Here is a 19,518-nt window from a genome sequence, read left to right on the forward strand (position 1 = left end):
GTTGCGGAATTTATAATCAATGTTACAGCCAGTCCTGTCTTCAACAGGACATGTCGAAGTGCTTCAGGTCACGACCCCAAAAATATAGGGGCCTTAGACATGTGACCCCCTATCTAACCTGTTCTGGGTGGCTTATGCTGCCCTGCAAATGTCATTGGAAAAATCACCCTTTCAAAGCTAATACTCTTGAAGCGATAAGACTTCCTGGGTGTTTTCCCTTTTACGGCGATGAAGATGAAGTCAAGCTGGCAGATGTTTTGTTTTGTGTCATGCAAACTAATGCTTCTTCTCCGAGGTGATTACCCTGGTGTTCGTTGGGGATGTAGTCCTGAGCCTCGGTGTAGACCAGCAGGGAGGGCAGGAGGAGCGGCTGGTTCAGCTCATTCTTCAAGTTGATATAGTGATAGCCTGAAAAACAAGAGAGACTCCTTGGTTTTCTCTTCTGTCTCAGAAAAAAGAGCGCTCTCCGACCCCCGAGCGAGCTCGTCAGCGTACTGACCGGGTCTGATGGCGGACACGGGGAGGATCCGATGCCCGATGAACTTGCTGTTTTCCTCAAACACGGCCATCCTCAGGGAGGCCAGCGTGGGCAGGACCACCTGAAGCCAGTCAGGCAGAAGACGTTAGATTGTAATGGAAGACAGAGGCCAAGAGAAAGACTGGGGCAGTAATTACCTTATTAAAGACGAACATGTCATCGTCCCACACCGGGTCCAGCGAGTTCCCATTAGATGTTTTGGTTTTGTATTTTCGTTTGGTGTCCGCAGGGAGTCCGAATACATCTACTTCCACATACACCCCCACCTTCTTATCTGTCAGAAACTGGCCTGAGATGACCTGGTAGATTTTAAAACACAGATTAATATCTAGGTTTCTAAATAATAAAGTAATAAAAGTGACTCTCATAAAATATTATGAATGACAAGGGCACTGTTTTTTACCCTGATTTTCACTGTGTTAGCAACTATTCCATCCACTATGTTCTCAGTGAAAGGGTCAAAGTGTTTGTCTGTCCTTCTCATGAACTCGGGTTTCAGCAGGTAGCCACTGCGGCCATTGTACTCAAACACGCCCATGTTCAGCTGCATGGGGAGATCTGGGGATAAAAAAACAAAACAAAGGGAGATAGATGACAGGTAGGAAGAGAGTGGGAGGGAGGGAAATCAGAGGTGAGGATTCAGGGTCAGGGAGGGGCGTTTCTGAGCGTCAATGAAGGACTGTATATTCCGAAAAGTGACGTCAGGCGGGTTTGGGAAATCATTGAAAATAAGGAAATAGAATATTTCCCCCCTCCCCCCAATATTCTAATAGGAGGGGTGGGAAAGGGTTGAAACAAGAAAGTAAAAAGTTGAGAAATTGTTTATAAGGTGAAATTAAAAAGTAAAAAATCCACATAAAGAGTGATTATGATAAGACACTAAGCACATATAAGTTGGGCATTAAAAAGATGAATGTGGAACTTCAGAGTGAAAATAGTGCATCTGGCTTCAGAAAGCAGACCAAATAAGACAGTAAACTAACTGTAAAAACAAGAGATCAGAGGATTAAATGGTATCTGAAAGCTGCAGTGATATACTGAATTCAAGTTTGATGGTTCTACTGCAGTTCCACATTTTTGTAATTACTGGAGAGTTTTAAAGGTTATCTGATTAATGGGAATAACTTTTCAGAAGCCTTATTTTTTATTGAACATCGGGCTCACCGAGGGTCTGGAAGTTCAGCGCCACCATCTGGCACCCAACGTTCCAGAAGAGCTGAGGCATGTAGTTGGAGCTGTCCACTCTGGTTCCCTTTGGGTAGATCCGACTCAGCTGGTTCTTATTGTATCTGGAGAAGCTCAGCTGAGGATACAACACTCTAGACATGGATTTTCAGATCGTTTCCCAGATTCCTGACTGATTATAAAGTATTTTCTTATTGACAGTCAGGTACATTCTGTGGTACACATCACAGTTTGTAATCTTTTTACATGTACTATTACAAGAACCAGCTCTGCCAAAGCTCCCAATGCAAACAATCAAACTGTGGTTTCCAGAGGAGGCTAAGCAAAGGTAGCCAAGGATACTCGACAAACTCAATGGGGGAGTTCTTTAGAGTGTCCATCCCTTTTGTTTCCACAAATGAAGACATCTCAAAGAACTTTCTTCTCTCTGGCAAACAAATGGAGCAGTCAAAGGATGTGAATATCACAGTGAAATGTCTCCTTCCAGAGACAGAAGATGATGGAGAGAAGTTTCTCCTTATTCGACCAGACAACCAAATCTTCTTGTCTGCACTCACTATTTGCCACCTCAAAGCTCTTGAACTTGACAGGTTCGATGTAATTGACGAGAGTTGACATCTCCTCCGTGGCGTTGACCTCACTGCTGGCTGTGCCCTGGCGAAGGCGAAGGGGAAGATGAACCATCCATCAGTCGGGCCACATCGGCCAATCACAGGCCATAAGGTGTCACGACCCAGGAGGACTCTTACCTCATCAGAGTTGGGCTTCTTCAATTCTGTCACTGGCTCATCTTCTTCGTCCTCATCACTCTCTCCCTCACCTCCTGGAAAAGTGGTACAGGGATTAAAAAAAAACAAAAAAAAAACAAACAACAACAAAAAAAAAAAACACATAAAGCACAATGAGGAGAGTTTCTTTCATTTTCTTGTTCATTTTCAATTCATTTTCAGTTTATCCTGCGGTCCGTTATCATCATATCTGACAATTTCAGGTAATATCTCGAGATTTATCTTTTTCATTTGCATGCAAAGCCTTTCTTATTTCTTAAGAGGATTCCTCACGATGGTTGGATATGATCCCGTTGTTTCCCCATTTTGAAAACCAATCAAATTATTTTGTCAAATCCAGTGGATCTCTGGACAGTTCTACAACAGAGTGATTTCATGATTAGGAATAACGACAGCCTGGTTGAACAGTTCAGACAATGTTTAGTGGTTCGTGCAACTAGTTCTTTAGCCTACCAAGGGATTTCCGAGGCTCAGAGTCTTTGACCATTCGCTCGGCGAGCTTCTCCTCCCCGTTGGACAAGATCTGGCTTCCCTCGCCATCAATCAGAGAAGAGTCTACAAAGAAAACCCACACATCTGAATCACAATCTGCTCTCATTATCAGTACGCAGTTTTGTTGTATCAAATATTTCATCACGAATGCAATGATATATATAATTCAAAATGCAGTTATGTGGGGAATATTTGATGACCTCAAATGTTATCATTTTGGGTCCCCAGAGTTTGTTTGATTTCTCTTCTACCCACCATTGTTGAGTGAGGACTGCTCCTCCAGCTCCCTGCGGCGGATGCTGCCGCCACTGGAGGGCCGGTGATGGTGGTGCTTCTTTTTGTTTTTCACCAGAATCTTCCCCATCATCTCCTGCGGGGAGGGGAGGGCTTGACCTGGGACCAGCTGCCGACACAAGGCCAGACATGGCATTACAATCCAATCATTTTTTTTTATACCATTAAAACAATGAAAAAAAGCGGACTAAAACCAGATTCGGGTGATGGAATACACAGGAAATCCCAATTCCCATGTCTTTCTCCAGGGCTGTCTCCAATTTGGGACTTTTCCCCATGTACTTTCCAGAATGGGAATACCTTTTTCCGAATTTTTCCATGGACATTTGTAAATAAAACTGGAACGCTTTTTTAAAAAAATGAGAGGCGGATTAAAATTATGTGGAAAAGCACACATCGCCAAGCCCCAGGAGGAAATGACGGGCTGCTGATCACGGGAGGATTGTGTGGTCGGCGAGTCACAACAGATAATCGGAGTTCAGCCTGTGCACTTCAGGGTCAGTCCACGTTTCATAACCTTAAACACTGCAGCCGCGGTGATGCTGCTGTCTGATAACTCCACATGTCTGCCTTTTCAGTGTCCACACAGTCCGACCGATTTGCCACCGCCAGGCGAGTTTTAATCTGCATTGGGAACAAATACTCAAAGTACTTGGACAGGGGATTAATAATGTATAAATGAAATTCTAATAAGAACAGTTTTAACTGTTTTAATAACATTCCTCAAACAGCAGTCAGTCAGCACTGACTCACTGGGTCTTATTGATCTTTTGATTAATTTGTTGGATATCAAGAAAAATTTCACGTAACTTTTTGAAATTTATCACACTGTTTTTCTTCTCTTTTCAGCTGTGCCTTTCAGGGGTCACCACAGCCAATCATCTGCCTCCATCTAACCCTCTCTGCATCCTTTTCTCTCACAACTAACTTCGTGTCCTCGTTCCCTCCATCCAGAAATCTCTTTTTTGTTCTTCCTCTCGTCCTCCTGCCTGGCAGTTCCAACTTCTGCATCCTTCTACCAAGATCTTCACTGTACCGTCTATGTCCATGCCCATGTCCGACTGTGGACCCCTTGGTACATAATTTAGAAGTTTCACACACCTCCTCTGTAACCTTTAACAAAATCCTTCCAGGTTTTTATGTCACTGATTGAATTTTCTTTAGATAAATTAGAGGAAACGTCCACTTTTTAATTTTGTTCCCGATTTTTGTGATGATTTTAGGACAACTTTTATCAAAGGGTCAGCTGACTTAAAGGTCAACAGCTGCTTACTGGCTGACAGTTTGACCACAATCACAAGAGGATATGAATTAAAAAGCAAATTAGTGCGAATTAGGAGAAAGAAAATACTCTGAATACATTTTAACGATTTCAAAACGCCTCAGCAGCCAGAGGACCATTTCCTTCTTTAAGAGGCTTATTTTAATAGTCATTGTTGTACTTTTGAAAGAGCTGAACAAAACTACAACAGGTGTTCAATATTCATATATCCTACTATTATAATATATAATAAATACAATATGTATACGGAATTTAATAAACTGATTTTCCCCCGTATATGGGAAAGTTTTTATATTAAAATGGCAATTGCGTTTTTTGGTACTGCATATATTTAGATGTTTCCTTGCCGATCGTTAGCTGAGATCTTGCTGATAAATTTTTCCTTATATTTCACACTCAGGTTATGATTTGCAGTCTAATTTCAACTTTTCTTGAGGCACTTTCAACCTGATTTTAAAACCAAATGTATGAAATTGCCTGTACTCATTTATGTATCCACATTTACGCAAAAAGCTATAGAAAAGCCAGATCAGCTATCATATCTGACTCACAACTAGACTTACAGGATATTTCTCCAGTGGCTCAATGAGCAGGGCATCTCCAAATATGGTTCTGCAATATTCAGCCATTTTCTCCTGCTGCTTGGCCCTGACAGTAAGAAAAAAATAAAAAATAAAATAAAAAAAGCATTATTCACTGTACAGCATTGATTTCTATTCTAGCAACAGGATATTAGTCATTTATAATCATAGCTGATAAAAATTGTGACTCCAGCCCTAAATCATCTGACATTTAACACACACTTAAACAGCTTACGAGTCGACGTGGTTCTCGAAGGAAAGGATGACGGGATAGGGCGAGGTCTTGAAGGCACTCTCTGCGATCGCTTCAATCACCTCCTGCACTCACAGAAACAAAGGAGTTAGATCCCATGATATACTGACATAATATACTATGTACATACTGGTCTGGTTAGATGCTAAACTGCATTTTGTTGCCCAATACTTGTGTAATGTAAATACTGTTGAATCTAATCTAAACATTCTAACATTACAATTTTCTTAACCATAATCATTAGACATTAATGTGAGTGAAACATTTCCGTTTATTGATAGTCACTGTAAACACTTGTTGCCTTTAGATCCTTTTTAACTGCACTTTTTTGCAACTGAATGTCATTAAAAACATGATACAATTAATTGTGCCCTTGGTAAGACTGCAAGTTACTTTGTGCAACTGATTGAAAGGCATACTTTAGTAAAAAAAAAGAATGAACAAAACATAAATTGAAAATGAATATATTGCATATGAATATATTCATATTGAATATATTCATGAATATATTACATATTCATGAGTCTATATTATTATATAAAACTGGGCAAAACCTACCTTAAAAGGTATCTCTGTGGTCATGGTGAAACCGTGGGTAATGTAAGGCTCCTCATCCTGCGGTCGGCCCTTCCAGCAGTCCAGCTCAACACAGCGGCAGCCGGTGAGCAGCACCTGCCGGTACATCTCCACCGAGGAGAGACCGGTCAGCTGCCCCACTGAGGACAGGATAGGGAAGGGTCAAGTCGAGACAGGAGACACGTACCACACCGTACGACTGTGTGTGTTTACCTGTGAGGTATGTGTTGTGTGAGGAGTTGATGAAGTAGTGTGACAGCGGCTGGTTCATGTCGTCGATGACGTCCAACCTCTCAGGTGGCGCGATGCTGTTCTCTTCCCCTCCCAGGTACCTGGCAAAGGCCTGCAGACTGATCTGGTCTGCAGGGGGAGACAGAGAGCGACACAGCTGTCTCACATAATCAACTACTTCAATTGTATGGCAAAAAAAAATATATCTTGAAATGTTGATTTCCATAACAAAGAAGACCAAAATAAAAGACGAACACTAATAGCGTTGGCATGGAAATAGAGAAGAAGAATGACCAGAATGCATTCCAGCAAGTGTTGTTTTGTTTCGAGTAAAGGGCATGACATTTCTTTATTTACTTTGTCTCCGCTGGTAATCTGTACTTTGTTTACCAGCCGAAGTTTTTCAAAGCCAAAGGCAGCAAGTTCGCAGCAACAGAGAGCATTCTGGGAAATGTAGTCACCTGACATTAAAATGCAAACCGCCCACACCACAATGTGTTGTCATAGTATAGATTTTTTAAATATGTATAATATCTATATATATAATTTTTCATGTATTTTCTCTATGTAAAATCCAGAGAGAGATTATTTCCTGGTGCAATTTGTGTTTCTTGTTGACAATTCTTAAAAAAAAAACAAAAAAAAAAAACACGATTTAAGTAAACCTTAACTGGTAAGTACATTTAAAATCACTTCAGGGCACATGAATCCCTCATTTTACATTAGATGTTTGAATTCAAAACATCATAAGAGAGGATATAAAGGTAGTGAGAAAGTAGGATACAGAGAATAGGGTAAGATGGAGAAGGCCACTTTGCCGTGGCGACCCCTGAAGGGAAAAGCCGAAAAGGAGAAGAGGTAATTTGAATTTAAAAGAAAAGGATGTAGTTCGGAGTTAGTATAAAATCAACTCCTGGAAATAACTATCCAGTCAGCGCACCTCTCTCCAGCTGGCTGGTGTTGGTCTCATATTTCTCCATGATCTGTCGGACCTGCTCCCTCTTCAGCGGGGGGTACAGGACCTCGTTCAGTCTGGAGTCGCGCTGCTGGCGGTTGATGAAGTCCATCAGCTGGTCCAGAGAGATGAACGGCTTCCTCTTCGAGCCACTGAAGCAGGGGTGGAGGGAGAGGTGAGCTTTGTGTACATATCACACTGTTGTGCACAGCACATTCACTGCATCTAGAATCAACTGACTTACTATTATGGTGAATGTAAAATGTAGAATGTAAAAAATGTTAGATAAATAATAGAAACTTAAAATGCATAATTTATGGTAAATGGATTCGGTTTATATATCACTTTCATCACCGTGTGGTTTCAAAGCGCTTCTTACATGCATGCACACACACACACACACACACACACACACACTGTGGCAGAGCTTTCATGCAAGCGGTTATCAAGGCTGTTGAGAGCAACTGGGGATTCAGTATTTTGCCAAAGGACATTTCTGTAGTATTCATCTTATTCCGTATGACAAAAGTTGGACTGAAGTAACACATCAGCGCTGAAGTCAAGTTGCAAAATTTTTACAATTCTGCTGAGTCAAAAGTCATAGAGTTTATTACGCCATTCTGACTCAAGTCCGGGGTTACGTGACCGGAATTCATTGCTTCAGGAGTTTTTGCTTCATCTTCAGGTTTTATGATTATTGCACCATTGTGGGACTTACCATTCCTCAAAGATGCTTTGTATCTCGGGACGGAGACACAGACTGTCGAGAAACTTCTGGAAGGCCTCCCAGGTGAAGTCATCGGGCTTGATTCCCTCCGACTGCGTTCAAAAGCACAAAATAGGAAAATCGGGAAAGTCAGCTGCCATATTGATTTTTTTTTTAAACACCGGGTTTATATATATATATATATATATAAATGTGTGTATAAAATGTGTGCTTTGCTGTTGGCTTTTCTCCAAAAAGAAAGTACTGCTATCCCCCTGTGATTCCCACAGGCCCACTGGGTGGATGTGTCTGGTCGGCAAAGCGTTTGCGAGAAGGCGAGCACACGAAAAGAGTGGGCTGCTGGTCACAGGGACAGATTGATCCTGTTAACTGTCAGCAGCCATCTGCCTCAATCACCACAGACTCACACTGTGAACTCAGCCGTGGGACAGAAAGGCAACAGAGTTGCTGCTGTGGGTCTTCTCGGCCACCAGTAAGGGGAGCCAGATCACAACAATAAGTGTAGAAGCGCTGACAGTGCAGTTTGGACAATCTGGTCTCTGATTCAAAGAGCCGAGTGTCTTGTGACTCCAAACTGATTTTTAACAAAGATTACACTGACACAGGAAACACTGTTTTACCGTGGAAGCAGACAGGCCCACGCCACCTTAACACGCAGCGATCCGCAACGCCACTTCAGATCACATGACTATTTTCACTACTTTCACATCGTAGTCACGGTGTGATTAGAGTATTGATTACATAAGAATTTGGTGATGTTAAAAAAAATTTAAAAAAAAACAGACATTATAATCAGTTTCAGGAATTTCAGGTAAACCATTTCAAAGAGTAAATGTTACTAAATGTGTTTCAATCATTATCTATTGTTTGTGTTATTCATTTATTATTGATATCGGTCCAATAAACCTGGTAAAATAAAAAAATAAATAAAACTGTCACGGGCAAGATGTGTAAATCTGACATGTCAAGAGGACACGGTGTTACATCACTACTATCTTTCCTCTCATAACCCACTTTCTTGTGTTTGCTCAGTCATTCAATTATTTGCTCATTACTTTGAGTGTTCCTTTTCAAATCTATTTACTTTCAAATAGTAAATCAATTCCAGCAAGTCTGATACAGTCTGATACTTATTTGAGCTTAGAATTATTCGCTTAGTCTGACTTTGTGTCTCGTGTTCAAACAACTGAGGAAAAACCTGTAGCTGACATCTGAATTACATTCATTAAGAAGAGATAATAATATTATTCATTTTAATTATTTTATACGAGTTGAAGAAAAATAGCATCTTATTGTGGTTTTGTCCAACATATGCCAACCTCGGCACGACCCTGTAACTCTGAATCCCCCGAGGGTAGTATGCTGCCGCGGGAAACAACTGCATTAGAGCAGAGGAGCTCCAAATGGGGGTCAGGACCCCCCTGGTGTAGTGACATACAGATGTGTAGGTCACAAAATGATAACCAGACGTCAAATAGACCTTTAAACAATTAACATACTTTTAAACTAACTGTGAACAAAATTTAGGGTTTTGAACAAGGAATGTGAATTAATTTAGTATTATTCTAAGATTTATTTATTTATTTATTTATTTACAGTGACCTTCTGGGACATTAGCATCCGGCATTGGTGAATTAGTTCCCCCCACCCTGCTTTGAATACCTTTGAAAAAAAATTATAGATGCAACTGACGTGTTATGTTGTCCACTTTATCTTTCAAATAGAACAGACTATTCTTGTTAACAAGCTGAAATGATGATTGTCACAGATAGCGAGGAATGCAAAGAAGCCGAGATAAAACCCAAAGGTGTGAAACTTGATGCAAATTCTTGAACAGAAATTTGATTCTTGAACACAGCCCTGCGGTCAGTGATAGCCTCTAGCTATTACCCTGTTGTTGACGAGGCCGCACTGCTCCAGAGCCGTCTCAACTCTCTTCTTATCTGAAAACATCTTGAGAATGCTGAAACACAGAGAAAAAGTCATCGGCCAGCCATCAAATGGGATTTTTCCCCCATCGGGGGTCAAAACAAAGTTTATCTGCGGGCGCTTCTAGCCCAAACACATCAGATATAAATGATAGGCCAACAAAAACATCGGCAGATGAACTGAAGAGAAACAGAAGAGGAAGGGAGAGAAAAAGCGATGTTGACGCTCACTTTTTCACAGGGATCTTGCCATCCTGGTTCACTTGCAACTTTAACTTGGTGTACCTATGAGAGATGGAGGGAGAGGCTTTCAATAATGCCCCTGTAACCTTCAGCTGCAGCAAAACACCATCAGGCGCCAGAGCTCTTACGCTTTGAGCAGGAAGGTGTTCCGCGATGCATTTTGGGAGAGAATGTTGGTGGCCAATGTGAACAGCTCATCTGTCCAGATCTGAGGACACACACAGTTGTTTGACTGCTTTGAAGGTTTTACTGAACAAAGCAGTTTCTAGATTCAGTATACAACACATGTGCACACAGAAACGCGCCTCTGAATCACTTATGTTGAGTGAGTCAGCACACAACCTGAGGAAAGGAGAGGAAGACAGAAGGAATAAGTGGTGGGTGGCTTGGAGGAAGGAAGGGAGGGAGGAAAAGAGACAGAAGTATGAACGCTTGGGATGACTGGATGGTGGTTTCCATAGTTACCTTGGCAGTGTCTTCCTGCATGGCTTGGAAGTTGAGGAAAGAGATGTTGACCAGGTCATTGCCTTGGACGATAGTTACCAGCTTCCCTTCAACGTTGTCACCTTTACCGAAGCCAAGAACTTCCCGTAGTTTTGGGTCCTGATACAAACAGACATAACCTTTCAGGGCATGTGATGACACTCAATATGAAACACGCGGGGACGTGTGCGCATGTGTGCGCACAAACGCACGCGTGAACACACCATGACCTCAACACTTGATTTTCCTCTCCGCCCTTCCCTCTCTGTCCATCTGTGTCTCCTGAGAGAGTAAATGCAATGCATGTGGTGAAGCTCTGATCTAATGTCTCAAACACTCGCCGTCTCCTCAGCAATTATACCTTCCCTGTCTCTGGCATCTCCATGCATATAATGGACATGGGCAAGTTGAAAATCTGAGCGGGTTTGAGAAAGTGCAAATGGAACTGGACTTTTTGTTTTATTGCTACAGCTGAGTGTTTGGATTCCAATCCGTATGAGGCAGAACTGAAGAACAACATGGCAACATTTCACTTCCTCTCGCAATACGATATCGATTCACAGCTGTTCAAATGGAACAGCCTGATCTGAGCCGCTGCAGATGTAAACACACAATTTCGCTCTCAACGCTTGTTTATCGAATAAATGCATTGAAGAGCCTTTAAAAAAAAAAAAAAGGATGGCACTGCGGTGAATAAATACACTATGATATCTTTTGTTTTATTGATATTTGTTCATTGGTGCTCTTGATGAGGAGGGAACTATCCATCAAAAACTATCTCGACTTTCCATAAAACATTTTCCTATGTGCTGTCATTATTTTATGACGAAGCAGCAGGCAATGTCTTCTTATTTTTAAGGTGGCGATGAAAAATCTTTCCAATAAAAAACATGATATCACTCTTTAGAGTTCTTGTATATAGCGATGGCATAATCGTCTTCACCAAAGGTTTCGTTAACTGACAGCAAAAGATAGTAGGTACATGATGTCAAAAATATATATGGACTTTATCACACATTTTCATATTAAAACACTACATTTGTTTACATTTGATATGTGAGCGGGGGTCTACAGGGTCTAAAACATGAAGAATAATCAAAAGGCAGGGACATGGGTCTTGTCAGCCGAAGCACCTTCTCAGTTTGAGGGACAAGTGAAGAGAAGAAGCAGCGGCCATTATTCAAGATGAGCACAGTACAGACTACTGGCAGTATTCTTAAGAAATACTTCCTCCCAAAGGAAAGAAATAATCTCTATAAAACCGCAGGTTGGTTTTTCTTTACATCTTTCAGAATGACATACTGGATGTATGAATGCTGGGCTAAAGCAGTTAGAACATAAGCCATAGATGAGTAAAAGTCCACAATTCAATACGTTTCAACAGTTGGGCCTGATGGAAATCTCAGAAAACATGGAAAACACCTGCAATCCTGCCCACAAGCATGTAGAAAAGATAGAGGATTTATGTTCACAATCTGCTTGACATCACATTTCATCACCGTGACAGGATAGAAATGTAATTTACTCACACACACACAATGCATTTCAGCATGTCTCCTGACAACATGCACCCTTTTGTTACATCATGACTTTATCAAGAAGAAAGCCATTTACTTTTGGGGCAAAGCAATGTTTAAGTGGGTTGAACAGATTGGAGATAATCTGATCATGAAAAAGCACTCATGGTGCCGTGCCACGGACAAAGAGGAGCAAACAGTAATTTTTATAAAACATAATAATCTTTAGGCCTGTGCTGTGTCAACATGTCCATATGCCTGGTCTGTTTACCAGTCACCCTGGGCCTAAAGATCGAGGCTCTTACACAACAACTTCCTTGCCAACAGTTACTGGTTATATCACTTCCTGTCGAACTGTCCATCTATCAGTAAGCTCATTAGTGCTCTGTCACCTCCAAGAAATCAGCTGAACGAGACACGCACACCCTCGGGGCACACATGCACGTTTTGGTGACAGTTCACACTTGAGCACAGTGTTCACAGCTACAGAGCAGTCATCAACAGCAGGAAGTGACAGCATCTTTCTGTTGTATGCGCGCACACGCGCACGCGCACACACACACACACACATGCACACACCCGCACACACACACTTGACCAACCTTCGGCTGTTTTGCGTACTTCCCCGTTCTGGTGTCCCTGATGTTGCTGATGTCCAGAATCTCCACCTCCTGAAAGGTAGACAGATGTCAGATGGGTTGTGTGAATGGCTGTGGGTCTGGATGATGTGCAGTGTGTCTTTGCTACAATGACTGCAAACACGAGGGAGGAACTAGAACCACGACATTTCCAGACAGCATCATCACCACTTCTTATACTCCTTCTCCTTCAGGTGAAACCTAAATATAAAGCCAGGGCTCCGAAATTTGATCATATGCATTCCATAAATCTGGCACATGGCCCAAAAACTGCAAAAGCAGGCACTGGGATACATATTGGCATCCTCTTAATATCTGAGTGTTATTTTTATCCAGCTCTTACCCAACGTGCATCAAGCTGACATTTGTTTCATTCAGTAGATTTTAGCACACTCTGGAGTGAAGCAGTGACACTTGCCTGCTGACATTAACAGCGAGCTAGCCCAGCAGTGCAGGGCAGACCGCAGGGTCTCGCCCACTGCTAATGTCATGGCCAGATTGGCAGAGTGCATTATCATTCATTATAGATGGGTGTGTAGGAGCCTGTCACAATCAAGGACAACCACAATTGCTACTCTGGTGCCATTTAAACACAAGGCTTTCCTCCGTCCTGGTGCATGACACTCAACATTCATGACTTGTGCTCAGAGGAAATCCATTTCTGTCTGTGAGTTAAGACATTGAAAGAAGAGGAAAAAACAAAATCACAGACACATTGCTGGGACATACTTTTTAAATGCAGCGTTTGTAAACCAAAGCCTAGAGGTTTCTAGGATCCGCTTTAATTTGTCGTACAAGTTACTTATGTGTCTGTGCACTAATAATGTTTGTTTTAAGAAGTAGAAAAATCAGCAAAAATTAATGAAGCAAAATTTAGTTTAAAGAAATATGTAAACATTCTTCTTGCTTCCCTTGTTTGAGTCTTTTACTGAAAAAAATACCATCATTTATTAATTTCATCTCTATAAACGGATGCACATGTAGCCTATACCAATTTTTTGGCATAGCTGTGAAGAAGCAGAAGTGCTTTGGCTTGCAATTCAAATGCGGAGTTGGTTGGACTGTTCCTGGTTTGTGCGGGATTATGGATAGCTAAACAAAAAGAATCCACTTATTGAAAAGCAATCTGGATTTTGATTTTTCAGTTTATTTGTTTTTGTTTAGTTGGATTCTGCACAGAGGTTGAGAAACAAATTACTCATTCACCTCCAGCAGATTTGTGTAATAATCAAATTGATAACTGCAACATTAAGTTGAGCCAGAATAGATGAAAGGCCTTGATAAACAGGAATGCACGTCATGTGTTTCTAATCAGAAATGTCAGTGGTTGATAATGCATCAAAATATCGCAGGATTTTTTTTTTCAAGTAATATGAAAAACGCATGTTGATGACGATTCTACACAGACTATATTTTAAAAAAAGCAAGCACTAGGATTGAGAGGCAATCTTTACACAGTGTCCCTCTAAACGTCGGCTGGCATATACACTGCTCTAATAATATGGTGATCGATCTATTTTAGTCCAAATAAAATACACATTGATTTGTTACTTCAAATGGCCAGGATAAAAACCCTAAAATCACAGCAGGAGCAGAGGTGACCTCTCACACAAAAAACTTCCACCCCCTCCTTTATTTATTTAAATATAAAATACAAGTACTGATATCTGACCTTTGTGTGAGTGAGTGAGTGAGTGAGTGAGTGAGTGAGTGAGTGAGTGAGTGAGTGAGTGAGTGAGTGAGTGAGTGAGTGAGTGAGTGAGTGAGTGAGTGAGTGAGTGAGTGAGTGAGTGAGAGAGAGAGAGAGAGAGAGAGAGAGAGAGAGAGAGAGAGAGAGAGAGAGAGAGATATACCTGGGGCACATTTGACCTGTGTTTTGGGTAGATTGGCAAGCCTGACCGCGCTACATGTCCCTATCAAGATGTGTAGAACAATAAGCCAGGCAAGGACTGATGGCACTGATGACCTGGAGGATTTAGAAGCAGAAATGGAGAAAAAAAAAAGATAGAAATGGGATAAAAGCAGGGAGGAGGCATTGAGGAGTGCAGGACCATAAACTTGGCCATTAACACGGAGGAGGTCGCTCTTTAAATATTTGTTTAGCACTGCCGCTTATTCCCGCAGCTTTTTTACTTCATCCAGGTGTTTGTTGCTCAGCGTCTCCCTCTCATGAGTCTGCCGATCACCCTCTCTTTCTTTTTCTTTGTGAGCCATTTCATTAATTGAAGGGGAGGTGGGGGATCGAATGTTTGCGTCTTTCTTCCTGTTATTCTTAGTCTCAGACTGCAAGTGTTTGGAAAAGGTCTCCTTGCCTGTGTTTTTCTCATTTACTGGCTTTTCCATCCCTCTTCCCTCCAAAAACAACAAGAAAAACAAACTCATAATGTCACAATCGCGTCGACTCATGTCACGTCTTACTCAGCTCGCTACAACTGTCACACCCTGCAGGCCGTCAGCTAACCTACAGTTTGCCACGTGGATGAAAAAAGGTCAAATGTGTTCAACCAATAAGATTAAACTCTTTCTCTGACTTTGTCCTCTAATTGGCCTGTGGAAATTCATTTATTTCCTGGTGGAATTAAATGCTTTTAGGTCTGTAAGACATGCACACACATGCCCACACAAATGTGCACGATTTGCTCTTCTCCCACAGGCCGTGGTTTCATTCTGCCATTGCCATGGTGACTCCTTGGAGAGTAAAACTCTGTCTGCTGCCTGTCTATGTCATTGACAGTTAACATTTTCTCACTGGCTTGTAATGTCAGTCCTAAGATTAGGTGTGTGCGCACACAAACATAAATACACACACACACACACACAGCAACGTGAATACAGGCAGGCATGCAAGTTCCATCTTGTGAAACATCCTGACCTGTTAAGCAAGAAATGTGTGTGTGTGTGTGTGTGTGTGTGTGTGTGTGTGTGTGTGTGTGTGTGTGTGTGTGTGTGTGTGTGTGTGTGTGTGTGTGTTTGCATCCATGCGTAGGTGTGCCCCCATGGAAAAGGCTTGTAAGTTACTGCATCTGTTACATGCATGTGACACACAAGCAAGAGCAATTCTTCACAATTGAATCTTCACTCACACAACAGAAACTTGTCAGGACATGACTGGAACAGCAGAGGTGTGTGTACTGTACGTGAGTGAGAGTAGTGTATATTCCTGATCACAGTTGTGTATGTAAGCACACTGCAGGGTGCATCTGTCTGTGTGAAGGTCGGTCAATTTTGAGAGCACATTCCTGACATATTCTGGCTGTCTGCTCAGTTAACATGTGTGTATCTGTGTGCTTTTCAGTGTGTAATGTTTGGCTGGTCTGCGGAGCCTCATTCACTGCTCGGTTACTGCAGCCACACACTCCATTCATCAGCTCTGACGGGGCTACAGCCTCATTATTGCTCATAATGACTGGGGATGAGGGTTTTCCTGGAGTCATGTTGTGATAGATGGTATGATTAACTAGCAGTGAAGAACCTTTTCTCATTGGCCCTTGTGTTTCTGAAGCTGGACGACACAGGAATACAGTGTCCACCATATTTGTAGAATAAAGGAAAATCACGCACACAACAGTTTGTTCACAGCAGAAGTAAATTCCTGATCTACTTTCATTTTTCTAATTTTCCTGTTCTGATTTTCATTTTTCCCCTTTAAAATTTACAGTTATTTGTTATTAAATCTTCGATTAAACACTTGTATTAGCTCCCCATAGATTATGAAGCACATCTTACTGATCTCATTTTAGATGTGATAAAGATTCAATGCAATTTCAAAAATGACATTAACATTTAATGTCGGTAACGGTCCCTTCAAATTAATTTCTAGTTGATCTGCTGAAAGTTGTCAATGTACAACTGCTTTATCATGTCATCACTAGATAATAAAAACAGTTTGGATTATCTAGCATCTATCGTGGATATGGACAATAAAACTGCATGTCAATACTTCAAAGTAAATAAAAACCGAAAAACATTTAGATATTAAAGATTTCCTACATTGCCCAGAATGCTTTCACTGTTGCTGTGAACTTGCTGCCCTCAGTTGTGAAAGACATTGGGCAGGTAGACAAAGTACAGTTTTCCAGCTGAGACTAAGTAAGTAACACCCTTTACTCAAAATAAAGCAAGACCTGCTGCAAAGCATTCTGGCCATTCTTCTGCCTGGTTTCCACGCCAACAATGTTCATCTTTACCCTGGCCGTCTGAGTTATTGAAACCACAGATCCACTAATCCAGTCCCTTGCAGGAAGACAGGAGTAAATTTTATGTCGGATGAGAGTCGGCTTTTTTCTAATCATGTTGCAGATGAAGCTCCGAACGGAGCGTCGTGGGGCAAATGTTTTCTCAGCTGTTCTTTCCAAAATCAGGAATGAATTGTGAACCTCAGCTTTTGAGTCAATATGGACAAAAAGTCCTGGAGTGCCCGGAAAAAAAAGGAAATTTGAACCTTCATGACAACTAGGCAAAGAACTCTCATCTAGTGCAGATCACGCAGTGTTAGAAAGTACCAGAACAGCTGAATGGATCTTGTGGTGAGATTGTTTTCGGAGCTACAAATTCCAAAATCAACCAGAGAGACATTTCAGAGGGGTCAGAGGTCACTCGCTCATGGATTTGACTACAAACTACACGGTCAATCTTTTCCATTTTCAAGGCTTTCTGTAGATCATTTTTTGAACCCGTCCAGGGGGAATAACAGACAGCAATGTTTCCCCCCCTCTCCCTATGACTATTGTTCAAACTCTATTTTTTAAAGGGGTTTCAGTTTACTTTTTTCTTCAATTTAGTAATGAGTCATCACCTTTAAATCAACAATACTGATTTATTGTCGCTCTGTAAGTAATTATTTCTGATTTAACTGTAATGCATTTACCTACATTGAGGTGATATCTCACCCTTTTATCTTTGACTGTGTATAAACTAATTTTCATGTTATTTCTTATTAGCTTACAAGGATATATAATGCTTATTGTACAAAGAATTTTGGAGATTTTAGTCAACATTTAAAAAAAAAAAACGTTTCCTTCCTGTATAGAAATAACATTGTAAATCATTTTCCAAGGAAACATGATTTTCTACTTTTTTTTGCTTTTGCTTTGTCTGTCTTGAGAAATATTTTATATTCCTGCAGCCCAGGCTTCTCGGGTTTTCAGGAGGCACGGGATTACTGGGATGCGTAAACAGTCTGATAACATAAGGCAGCTTAAAACTAGCCTGTGAAACATCTACTTTTAGGCTGTTTTTGTCATCCTTCTGAATCTCTGATCCCCCGACATAGCTTAAATTGATTGACTGATCAATTCATTCTCTATACCACTTATGAGATGAGATGAGAACAACTTTATTAATCCCGAAGGAAATTGTTGTGCCAGAGTTTCAATTAAAAACATAAAAGTAATAGATAATAGTGGAAAGGAGGAAGAATAAGAAATATAATGAAATATAAATTGTCTTAGCTGTTAGCAGTAACTACAAAGATTGAAGATTCCCTGCGGCTGAGGGAAGAGGAATTTAAAAGTCTGATAGCCTCAGGTTTTTTAATTCCAGGTTTTTTAATATTATCCGAAACTCAGTGTTGCCGGATGGTTGGGGTGGTATGGAGCCTATCCCAGCACATTGGGCGAGAGTCGGGGTTCGCCCTGGACCGGGCACCAGTTGATCACAGGGCCACAGATAGACATACAACCAGTAAATCTGTCAATCACATGTTTGCACAATTAAGGTCTCCAATGAACCTGCAGCATGTTTTTGGACTGTGGGAGGAAATCCATTCAGACACAGGGAAGAACATAGAGACTCCACACAGAAAGGATTCCTTGCCAGGTCCATACCAGGGACCTTCTTGCATGGAGAAGGAAGTGTTAACCACGCTGTGACTGTATCTCAAATTACTTCTGAAAGACAACAAAACACTGTTTCAAACATCCTAACCAGAACAGAAGCTATGAAAACAAAGTCTTGTTGAGCTCCCTCCTGCGGGGCGCTCTCAAATGTAGCATGCACAACATGCACTTTCATCAGAGAATTAACCAGATCCAGTTCAACAATTTCTGGCTTGTTCAACTTTGGTTAGGAAACTACGAGTGATTCATTCTTCCCAAGTGACATAACATGGGAAAATGAAAAAAAAAAAAAACTATATGGTTAAAAATACCTCGTTTATAGAGGCTGTAAATTATGTACCCTGTGTCTTGCCTCACTGCTTAAGTAAACTAACTGCTTAGACTACCTGAATTATGTGGGATGGGTTTTTTCCATCTGAATATCATCAAAAATATCAAGATTTAAAAATAGGTTCTTGCATAGAGAACATTCTTATCAGAAGTTATTAGTTTGGTCTTTATTTAGGAACAATACAGAGAGTAAGTTTGATTAGCCTTCATACACTTAACTCCTTTCCTTCCTTCATTTCTTTGATTAACTTTTCGCTTCCCCTCCTGACATTCATTTTCTCCAGATTAGCGAAATATGAAAGGCCAACAAAACAATCAAGAAAGCGCCACTCCTTTCCTGTGACGCGCACAAGTGTGCGCTCCAAAGATCACCGCAGCTAAATATGTCTGAAATGACCGATCAAGCCATGGATCAAAGGGCACAAGCTGACGGCATTTTGGACAACTGATCCTTCTCACCACACACATACACACACACACACGCCCACACACACACACACACTTGCCCACACAAGGTAGTCTTTCCGACCGGCTAAATGGATTGATCACTGATAAAAACAAGGAGAAGAATCAGCCATTTGGCTGAAATAAAACTTACTAATCCATATTTCATGTTAAATATGATCAGTTAGTATTTACA

General features: G+C 41.1%; 1 protein-coding gene across 1 annotated transcript in view; it reads right to left on the reverse strand.

Moving 5' to 3' along the window:
• plcb3 (phospholipase C, beta 3 (phosphatidylinositol-specific)) overlaps positions 1-19,518 on the reverse strand; it is a 52,048-nt gene that overhangs the window by 4,913 nt on the left and 27,617 nt on the right. Inside the window, exons 3-23 of the mRNA XM_086165201.1 lie at positions 12,676-12,744; positions 10,539-10,676; positions 10,202-10,281; positions 10,062-10,115; positions 9,793-9,865; positions 7,894-7,994; positions 7,161-7,327; positions 6,203-6,349; positions 5,972-6,129; positions 5,396-5,478; positions 5,143-5,227; positions 3,259-3,406; positions 2,965-3,066; positions 2,473-2,546; positions 2,281-2,377; positions 2,066-2,150; positions 1,703-1,827; positions 942-1,096; positions 676-837; positions 500-599; positions 304-408 (exon numbers count right to left, since the gene is read on the reverse strand). Coding sequence (XP_086021327.1) covers positions 304-408; positions 500-599; positions 676-837; positions 942-1,096; positions 1,703-1,827; positions 2,066-2,150; positions 2,281-2,377; positions 2,473-2,546; positions 2,965-3,066; positions 3,259-3,406; positions 5,143-5,227; positions 5,396-5,478; positions 5,972-6,129; positions 6,203-6,349; positions 7,161-7,327; positions 7,894-7,994; positions 9,793-9,865; positions 10,062-10,115; positions 10,202-10,281; positions 10,539-10,676; positions 12,676-12,744 — 2,308 coding nt within the window. The remainder of the gene's footprint in view (positions 1-303; positions 409-499; positions 600-675; positions 838-941; positions 1,097-1,702; positions 1,828-2,065; positions 2,151-2,280; positions 2,378-2,472; positions 2,547-2,964; positions 3,067-3,258; positions 3,407-5,142; positions 5,228-5,395; positions 5,479-5,971; positions 6,130-6,202; positions 6,350-7,160; positions 7,328-7,893; positions 7,995-9,792; positions 9,866-10,061; positions 10,116-10,201; positions 10,282-10,538; positions 10,677-12,675; positions 12,745-19,518) is intronic.

Source organism: Fistularia commersonii, chromosome 19 (assembly GCF_037954325.1).
Source record: "Fistularia commersonii isolate RoL2024-O1a breed Wild chromosome 19, RoL_Fcom_v1.0, whole genome shotgun sequence".
NCBI lineage: Eukaryota > Metazoa > Chordata > Actinopteri > Syngnathiformes > Fistulariidae > Fistularia > Fistularia commersonii.